Below are 9,572 nucleotides of genomic sequence, written 5' to 3'. Positions count from 1 at the left end.
AATTGCGAGATTCGTCGGATCCCTTGGAATTGGAAGGTGTAAGTACATGTGTGAGTTTTATGAACAAAAGTTGCGTTCCCGATGATTCACGGTTTTTAGGCTTTACATGATTTGCAGGAAAAGCTGTTTTCCTCATTAATAAACTTTATGGAAGTTTAAGAAATACGGTACGGTTAAGTTTTTTGTACAATGATGTTGGGTTTTTGTGTCCAAATGCGTGACCCGAGTTTAAAAACTTTAACATAACAACATAACAAGTGTATTGAAAGAATTCAACTTTAATTTAAAATAAAGATTTCAAATTTCCGAGCCCTAATCAATTAATAAATTATGCAGTTTTTTTGTATAAACTTTTGATGTTGGTTCTGCGCAAAAACACAAGAAATATTGTATATGTATCTTTTCCAATAAAAGCGGAGCTTCCTACCCTACTCTTTCCGGAAATTCCTTTGCCTATGTCTTCACTCTCCTGCATCAGTACGACCAACCGCGCAAGTTGCCTTTTGTTGCTTATAATTTTTGATCTGTAATTCAGACACATACATGCATATGTATATTTCACAATTTTTTACAACTTCCAGTTCAATTGACTTACTTTTTATCCATTATAGTACCACTTTCTTATGTAAATTTTATAAACGCAAACTCCAACGACTAAAAAACAGCAATAGAAGGATGAGCGATTAAAAAGTATTCACAGTCGCTAATTGAGCGACTAAGCGACACTCGCAATAGCATCGATAATCGATAATCGCTTAATAGTCGTTTATCTACTGCCAGTCGACATTCGCAATAGGGGTGAGAGAGTCAGTCACCAACTACCTCGACTCTCGACCCTTGAATGCCGTAATAGGAGCCCAATCACCACCTGTAGAAGAGACGGGGCTTCAATTACCAAGAGAGACCCGCGTTACCCTGGCTCAATTACGGTCTGGATACTGTAGCGCCTCAACAGCTACCTGTCCAGACTTGACCACAATATCCCCAATGAGTGCCCGGCATGTGAAGAATCCCCCCCACGACACCAACCACCTTTTTACATGCCAGCTCAATCCGACTCAGCTAACACCCCTCTTCCTCTGGTCCGAACCCATCGAAACAGCTCGTTTCCTGGGCCTCCCGTTAGTTGAGCTTGACGAAAATGATTGAACGTAGACCCGAAAAGGCGGGGCTTAGTAGTACCGCAACAACAACAACAACAGGACATCTGCGCAAGCTGGTAATGTGGTCGACCGTCCTTTGTCGTCTGCGACTCAGCTGACGAGACACCATCCAACTCACACCTGGAGTGAGATGCCGTACCGAGGCGACGAATGAACAGCATAGGCTCAATGTGAGCAGCCATACATTCCTTACCTCTAAATCCTTGCGATTAACAGATGTGTTGCGATGAGAGGAGGGCACAATAGACCCACTAGGTCGCGCTGCATACCTCTTTCAAATATCTATCTATGCCAAACATACTCTACACCTGAGACACCCGAAGTGCTATGGACACACGCTTCCTGGGCCTAAGGTGGGATGAGTCATGTGGGACATGAGTAAGGCAGCCTACGCAAGCATAATACTCGGCCACGTTCCTACAACTGCTGTTTCTATTTAATCGATCCGACACAGATTTATATCTGGCCAAGGACTGTCACACCAGCAGTATTCGCAAAAAAAGGGTTCAGAATTTTTCTTCATACAACAATACTTCGCGGCAAAGCCTTTCCACCACAAAGCTCCTAAACGTAGTAGCTGCAGTTAATCCATTAAAACTCCCTTTTCTCTACCATGACCCAAGCTTCCACACGGGATTGTGGCCATACCCCGCATATGGGTTGACAAAGTTTCAATCCTGCGGAAAAAAATTATCAATTCATAAAAAATAGCCCACTTGTAGTTAGCTTATTTGCGGGATTTCTACAAAATATATTGATTGTAGTTACCTATAATACAGATAATAGTGACCTTTAGCTCCTTCCTAATCAACTTAAAGTTAGCTTATAGTTAGATACAGTTCCCGCAGGGAAAGAACACGAACGTGGACACAAAAGTAGGAATTGAGTGTAATCGATAAACTGTAACAGCATTCGCAGAGGTCCTATTGCTCTTTGCAATCCATTATTTTGAGACAAGTTATAACTACATATAAATGGAACCCAGCGTTGTCCATTTGTATAACAGCAAAATTTTCAAATCAAGTAATTCTGTAAATCAACTAAAATACAAACTCATTCGCGGGCGGCTATTTAGATATACATTCATATGTATGTATTTTACCATAAATTGCCTATTGTCGTGATAAAGATAACTGTCTAGTACAGAATATACATTGATATGGTTGAATTGATCAAATTTTCAATAACATATACCGGTTGTTTTTTATATAATTTTCGCCATACTTAAAACATATAAGTACATGTTGAAACATCTAAACTTCAATTTTAATCGAGAGTTCGCTGCATTTGCGTCACTCGGGCAGACGAATTATTGCAGTCTAGGAAAATAAGCGTTTTAGAACTTAAGGAGCCTTTTTATTTTTCTTGATAGGTGTATTGTTAGCTGCGGCCTTCGGCTTCTTTACCACCATGTCCTTGTGTAGTTCCTTCAAGTTTGCATCGACTTTCTCCCGCTTATTTTTAACCACTTCCTTAATCTGAAATTCGATATGATGATAGTAGGTTTTTACCATAATTAAAATGTATTTACCTTTTTCAATTTTCCCTGAACTTCTTTGGGTTTCTTCTTATTTTTAGCATCATTTACTTTGAATATATTCTTGTCTTTTTTAGACTTGTTGATGGCACCCTTAGCAGATGCGGCACCCTTTTTACCAGCTGCAGTTTTCGATTTACGTCCCATAACTATTTACTGGAATTTAAAAACAAAAATAAAAAAAATATGTATTATATTATCACATAATATTATTAATATGAAAAGCCTCAGGGTATACATAAATAAATAAAAAGCAACAGTTTAACTTTGTTCAACAATTTATTGAGTTATCAATTTTTAAGATTATGAATTGCATTTTACTTTATTTGCAACAAGTGGTTCTTCCTCGTGTGCCTCAGATGCGCTCCTTTTTTTCGTTGTTGGGGTTTCCGCCGCAGGCTCATTAGGATTCTTCACAAAAGGTGTTATCAAAATTTCTTTCGTTAAACGAAATGCAACTCGATACATATCCTTATTTGGTGCAACATTCCGCACAAAATATATGCCTTCTAAATTGTCTTTCAACGGCAAACCCAAATTCTTCTCCACTAAATTGCGCACTAGCGTCTTCGTATCTTCGCCCTTTGCGAAAGAGTAAACATGCACAGTAGGGTAGCTCAATTCATTAGCAGGAAAATTCTTTTGCTCGTCTACGTTTAGAAAACCACGAAAGACATCCAGAAATTCTACCGCCATAGCCGGTAGATTCATAGTAATGTGTATTTGATTCGTCATTAGCTTATCAGCTGTCGAATTTTTCCAGCGTTCAAGTAAATCTACTTTAATATCCTCCAGTAAAAATTGCCGCCCATCTTTATTGAATGTTTTCATATGAGTTAAACATTTGTTGCGCTTGGCATTGTGTTGCAGCCATTTATAACTCTCTGGATTCAAGTCATTTGCAAGAACCCAACATTTTTTACGTGCTGCTGGCACACTAAATGGCCCTACACCAGCGAAGACATCGTACAGAACATCGTTCGCGTTAAGCATTTTTGTAATTCTTTCATGTTCCGTAGATAAGCGAGGGTTCCAGTACACGCGGGAGAAATCAAATTCAAACACCACTCCATTCTCTTTGGTCTCTACCTGATATTCAGGTTCACCACAAATAAGTTCCAACTGAAAGTTTCGGTAGGTATTGTCAATTGTTGCCGCCTTATTAACCACTGTTCGGCAGCCAGGCACTTTGTCTAGCAAAACCTCACCAACCAGTTTTTTGTAAGGCAGCAAATGATCTCTTAAATTTAAGTGCACAATATGTCCTATGCGAGAATAAGAGGTGACACCTTCCTCATCGGTTGGCAAAACGCTTTTGAATATCTCATCTGCACGCCAATTATCGTAGCCTAGTTCTAATTCATCATAGTAGAAATTATTAGGTTCAACTTTGAATTTCATTAGCTCAGCAGTGGGTAAACAATCCCATGACTTAACTGCTGATGGATGAAGTAGTATCTCACGCATGGAGGACGATTCTCCTCCAGCGCCCGCACAGGGTACTGCACGTACCGGACGTAGCTTCTCCATTTTCAAAAGCAGCTTTTTCAACAATGGCAATACTTTATTTGAATCCGGCCCTGGTACTCGCAAACGTGGTAGTTCCACACGTTTTTTAAACGAATCACGATTTAGTTCGAGCATACCACGAACAGACGCAGGGGGTTCCAAAAGAGAGCATCCCATATTTTTCCAGTAGTGGCGCTGTCTTCTAAGTTGCTGCAAAAAATCTTGAACCAAGGTGAGACGACGCAGTAAAACCATTTATTGAATGTTACTCATATACTCAACAAGATAAAGTACGAGTTATTTTTTTACATAAAAACTTTAGTTAATTTAATTTATAAATTAAATGCTTTTTCTAGTACAAAAAGTTTACCTTTTCTCAGCGCTGCGAACTGTCAAAACCAATTACATATGGGATGCTTCTTCTTCAATGCAAGAAGTTCACAATAGTGAGAAGAGAAAAGCCAGTCAATAACGTAAGAACTGGGAACAGTTGTGCATTAACGATTCATGTTATGTGGGTATCCAAATCCCTCCTTAAAAACATTCCCTTTGTAAAAATATCTCCAGTTTATTTAAAAAAGAATAAAGGCTGCACAGGCAAGCGTTTCCTCCTTCCTTACGTATGTTTATAATTACAACACTTTTACGAAAAAGGTTAAAAGTTTAGAAATCTGCCGTGTTCTTTCGACCAAAGCAAACGTTACCAACTTATGTAATGTTACGTTCTCTGCTCTTGTAACGGTACAAACGAGAATCGACTGTGTCTCAAAAAACATACAAATTTTGCATTTCTTCGTTCATTTATTTGAATTTTAGCGTAAACTAATAACATCTGCCAACAAAATGATAAAATGTTCTTTTAGATGTAACTTTATTTTTATGTTAGAAAATAAATGCTTATTTTGTGTTAAGCTTTGCGTGATAATTCGAGTCATTCAAAATATAAAAACGTAACAAAACCTTAAATTAATTCACAAAACGAAAAAAACAATAACATATAACAATTAAAAATTATATAGCTCGGATTATTAAAATACGTACATACATATGTATATTTGGTGGCTGCACAAAATTCAGTAGCGCCTTGCTGTGGTTGGACGTGGCACGCCAGAAGTGCGGGGGCGCGCAGATTTTGCACGCACCGGATTTGCCACACCATCTGTATTGTAGCTAAGATAAACATGTGAGAGATCGATAAATTCCTGCTTATTGGTTGTTTCCTGCGGCTCAGCGATGTGTTTGCGCATATTGTTACCAGTGTAGGCAACGCATTTCAACTGCCACTCGCCGATGTCTTCATTCCAGTGAGTATACTGATTTATCATTGACTGGTACTCCTTGGGTATGTAAGAATTAAGCACCAATTCACATAGAGCCAATTCGCGTGATAAGCTGCGTATATTTTCATAAATGCCTTCCTTCTCGCGCTGATGCTCCTGCTGTTGATCGGCTAATTCGGATTTAACGCCCATTAGCATTTGCATTACTCGATGAATTTTCTTTGTTATGCCGGTGCTTGCTTCTTGCAGTGACGAGTATCGTTCTTCAATATCTATGCGTTCAGTTTCTTTTTGCTGCAATGTCTGACGCAGCGTTTCCTCAGTCTTTTCACGTTCTTCTAATTCGGCCAAGGATTGCTCAAGTAATTTCTCCTGGGTTTGCGCCTTCTCAAGCAAGTTTTCTCCACCAACTAATATTTTGCCTTCAAGTGACATCAGTTTATTGCGCAATTGTTCTTGCTCAGACTTCGCATGTTCAATTTCGCGTTGATGTTCCCGTGCCTGTCGCTCTTTTTCCTCCTTTTCAGCATCGCTCTTCTCGCGTTTTTTCGATTTTTTGCCATTGATTGTGGGGGTTTCCTCAATTTCTATTTCAATGTCGCCCTCATCCTCATCAGCATCTTCATCATCTTCCTCAGATATTGGATCTTCGTGATTGCTCTCTTCCAGCTGTTTACGTAAACGTGCTATTTCCTCCTGGAAATGACGCAACAGCGCATCCTTTGGTTCCTCATTAACACGCATACGGTTCTGTATATTCTTGGCGCGACTAGCGTATCGCAGCGTAGAAATGGTTTCCATATAATTAGTGTCTGCTGGACTAATTGTGGCGCACATCACCGTTTTCGAATTGCCACCTAGTGAGTCTTGCAGCAAACGTGTCAGCTTTGAGTTACGATAGGGTATATGGGTGCTTTTTCCGTCCACCAAAGCACTTATTACGTTACCCAATACAGAAAGTGATAAGTTAATTTTGGTTGCTTCTTTCAAGCGTTGCCCACTTGCCTGTGTCTTACTCTGCCTCTCCGAGCCCGCCAAGTCCACTAGCTGCAGCTTACCCATTCGTACATTTGTCATGTCACCCTGACTCAGCTCGCTACTCTCTACTGTAATCGAGAAAATGGCATGTGAACGCGATGATTCTTGATTCATTTTTGTAGCACCAACAGCACGATTTTTGTTGCCCAACCGCATAATATTTTCGAGATCATCTGCATTATGCACAACATAGCCGCTTAGATCTTTTACGAATACGCCAATATCGGGACGTTCTTTTACTTCCAGACTTTTGCTAACATCTTTGCCCAGCAAGTCACGTACTTCTTCATTGTATATCTCCATATAGCTTACACGTACCAAAAATTTCTGATTTTCTCGAGCTTTAGCAATGTGTCCAAAGATGTGCGCAAATGCATTGGGTATAATGCCTTTCGTTTGTGGTGAATCGGGATTGCCCGACATGGTGTAGGTTTTGCCTGTACCTGTTTGTCCATATGCGAAGATGGTGCCATTATATCCCTCCAGCACCTTTTCAACTATAGGACGTGCAGTGTCAACATATAAATCGAGTTGGTTGGAGTCGCTACTGAAAACATTGTCGAAGTAGTATGTTTTTGGCGGCTCATTGGATGTTGCGTTGGGTTTTACGGCTGTGATGGCTCGATTGATTTTATCCACTTGTATAACATTAACAGCACCACAGTTAATTTCAGATTTCTCCATTGGCCGGACACGCACTACAACTCGAACATTTTCAATTTCATCGCCCTCCAATCCGACGTTGGGTATTTGTGTTTCTTGTGGCATTTTTTCGTGCGTTGGTTTTATGATTAACAAAAACTTTATTTAATTTGTTAGGTTACAGAAAAACTGCGGAGTTTTGTTTCCCCAATTTGCGTTGCCATGAACAGTTTATTGATTTTCTCAGCAGCTGACTAATGTTTTTCATTTCGCTTCCCTTTTCACGATATCTGTTCTCAGCAAGATGCACCGTGTGTTCTCAGTACCCAGGGTTGCATTGTTTGTACGTAAATATATTATTGTTGGCCACTCCATTTCATAGTGATATTGGGCCGTATGAATAAAAATAAGCAATTGCTTTTTCTTAAAATTTCAGATCTTTTACTCAATTTATTCAAACAAAATTGAGATAAAAGGTATGAACTTTTAAGAAAAAGCAATTGCTTATTTTTTATTCATACGGCGCATTGTTTACCGCTTATGTTTATTTATTTATTTTTTAAGAATTTTTAATTAAAATATAGTTCATTCTCTAACAAAACCCACATAAACTTAAGTTTAAAACTTTGTATAAAACTAAAAAGAAAATCAAAAAATTTTCATCTAAATTTAAGTTTTTTTCAGAAGTATTTGGCTTTTTGAGTTACAGTTTTATATCCCATTTTGGTGTTTTACCGTCGATTTTTTATATTTTTTTTGCCGGAGTTTCACGGTTTTATTCCATATAAAAATTAATTTTTCTATTAGTTACGTGTAAGCAAATGCGACAAAACAAACATTCTCAAAAATCAACGGCAATTTTTAACCACTTGAAGCTTGCATATTTATTCTTAAACTAAAATTTAATCAATAAAAATTTGCTTTAGCTTTTTGGTTCATTTTTGTATAGTTTTTTTTTTTTTTGAAATTGTTTCTTGGTTTTAAAATGTAGTTTTCTATTGTTTGTGATGAGTAGACTCAATGGGCAGTTGAAACGGCTGAAGAAATCGTTAGTATTTTTTAAATTAAATGAAGTACAAGTTTCAACCGGCTAAAAATCGTGTTGATATTTTAGATTTTTTTTTTGATACTGCTTTTGCGTTTATTTTATATAACAGGTGCAATTTCAAAAAACTGGCGCTGATTTTTTGAAATTTTGTTGCTAACGGTCATAAGAAATTCATGCTTATATGGAAAAAATGCTAAAATGCGTCACCGAAAAAAAGTCCTCAAAAAGCAACGGGATTTTTTAGCCGTTAGAAAATTTCATTTCATAAAGCGGCATTTAAATGAGGCGATTTTATATGCGATTCAACATTGCTCAAGAAAAATCGCTCGTATAAATTGTAATTCGAAAATCGCTTGCCTTAAAGTACAAAACTGCATACTCGAAAATTTTCTAAACATTTCTAGTGTATGTTAAATTAAAGTATAGAAATTATCACCATTTCTGTATTGCACTAAGTTAATAGTGATTTCAGAATCTTTTTTTTTTATACAGAATGCATTTTTATAAAAATGCATTTTACAATTACGTATGTATATGTATATCGTCGCCCGTATTCTGGTATTCTGGGTTTTGGTATAGCATAGAACATCTAAAGGTTAATCAAGTCAACCCAATAACTCAAACTGATAAATTTGCACATTAATGCTTCTGGCGGCAGAATCGACCAGTTATTATTCATATCATCGATTCTAGATTGCCTTTGTTTGATTTTGATTTCCCGAAAATCTTTTTTTCATTAACCCCATTTTGATAAAAATTTAATAAATTCACTGTGGCGCTGTCCTTAACCCAGCGCAGAAGAAATCGGTTCACAAACAAAAACCAAACATTAAAAAATAAACAAATATACACGACGATTTCGAAGTCGGTTAAAATTAAATATTTTTCGCTAACGAAATTAAAGGGCAATAAAGAAGCGTCCGACTAAAATTAAATGGATAAAATAAAACTTAAGTAGTATTTATAAAGACTGAAAAAAATTAAAATAAAAAAAAGTTAAAATAAAAAAAACTAATGCACATGGTTCCATCCAGGGTCGAACTGGAGACCTTCTGCGTGTAAAGCAGACGTGATAACCGCTACACTATGGAACCAGCTGATGAGTTGCTGCCAAAATAGCCATATCAGAGTAAAGCAAACGCGGCCAAAGTAATTGCGCTACTAAGCAAGTTTGTGTGAATGTACACAACATACATGACGAATAAGCTGCATTTCGAGTGTCAGTGTGACCAGAAACCTTCAAAAAGAAGTCAGATAGGCTACAAAAAGTCGAAAAAGTAAGAGTTCAGCTAACGAGTAAAATACACCGCTCAAATGGGTTGACAAACAAAGCAATCTCCTGACCAACGAAAAGG

General features: G+C 37.7%; 3 protein-coding genes and 1 non-coding gene across 4 annotated transcripts; all 4 read right to left on the bottom strand.

The window, feature by feature from the left end:
- Positions 1–2,335: 2,335 nt before the first annotated feature.
- Positions 2,336–4,644, bottom strand: LOC118747243 (tRNA (guanine(37)-N1)-methyltransferase). The gene is made up of 3 exons (XM_036481229.1): positions 4,580–4,644; positions 2,695–2,856; positions 2,336–2,641 (listed from the first exon to the last, which is right to left on the bottom strand). The coding sequence occupies exons 2-3, from the start codon at positions 2,845–2,847 to the stop codon at positions 2,507–2,509; spliced, it is 288 nt and encodes a 95-aa protein (XP_036337122.1). The 5' UTR covers positions 2,848–2,856; positions 4,580–4,644; the 3' UTR covers positions 2,336–2,506.
- LOC118747242 (tRNA (guanine(37)-N1)-methyltransferase-like) lies at positions 2,961–4,571 on the bottom strand. Its single transcript, XM_036481228.1, has one exon. It carries the CDS (start codon positions 4,462–4,464, stop codon positions 3,004–3,006), a length of 1,461 nt encoding a protein of 486 aa, XP_036337121.1. The 5' UTR covers positions 4,465–4,571; the 3' UTR covers positions 2,961–3,003.
- A 367-nt stretch (positions 4,645–5,011) lies between the features above and the next one.
- On the bottom strand, positions 5,012–7,427 carry LOC118747241 (kinesin-like protein KIF3A). The gene has a single exon (XM_036481227.1). The coding sequence runs from the start codon at positions 7,293–7,295 to the stop codon at positions 5,283–5,285; it is 2,013 nt and encodes a 670-aa protein (XP_036337120.1). The 5' UTR covers positions 7,296–7,427; the 3' UTR covers positions 5,012–5,282.
- A 1,811-nt stretch (positions 7,428–9,238) lies between these two features.
- Trnav-uac lies at positions 9,239–9,311 on the bottom strand. Its single transcript has one exon. It is a non-coding gene; the product is annotated as a tRNA-Val (tRNA).
- Positions 9,312–9,572: the final 261 nt, after the last annotated feature.

This window comes from Rhagoletis pomonella, unplaced genomic scaffold, assembly GCF_013731165.1.
Source record: "Rhagoletis pomonella isolate Grant_MI unplaced genomic scaffold, Rhpom_1.0 Rhpom_scaffold_00011, whole genome shotgun sequence".
Lineage (NCBI taxonomy): Eukaryota > Metazoa > Arthropoda > Insecta > Diptera > Tephritidae > Rhagoletis > Rhagoletis pomonella.
Note: the sequence above shows the minus strand (reverse complement) of the source record. Positions and strands in the feature narration are given on the sequence as shown.

Excerpts from the sequence above, each read along its gene's own strand:
- LOC118747241 (XM_036481227.1), bottom strand. The coding sequence starts at position 7,295 with ATGCCACAAGAAACACAAATACCCAACGTCGGATTGGAGGGCGATGAA.
- LOC118747242 (XM_036481228.1), bottom strand. The coding sequence starts at position 4,464 with ATGGTTTTACTGCGTCGTCTCACCTTGGTTCAAGATTTTTTGCAGCAA.
- LOC118747243 (XM_036481229.1), bottom strand. The coding sequence starts at position 2,847 with ATGGGACGTAAATCGAAAACTGCAGCTGGTAAAAAGGGTGCCGCATCT. Across the intron at positions 2,642-2,694 it reads TTCAGGGAAAATTGAAAAAG|ATTAAGGAAGTGGTTAAAAA; the intron begins GTAAATACATTT and ends ATCGAATTTCAG.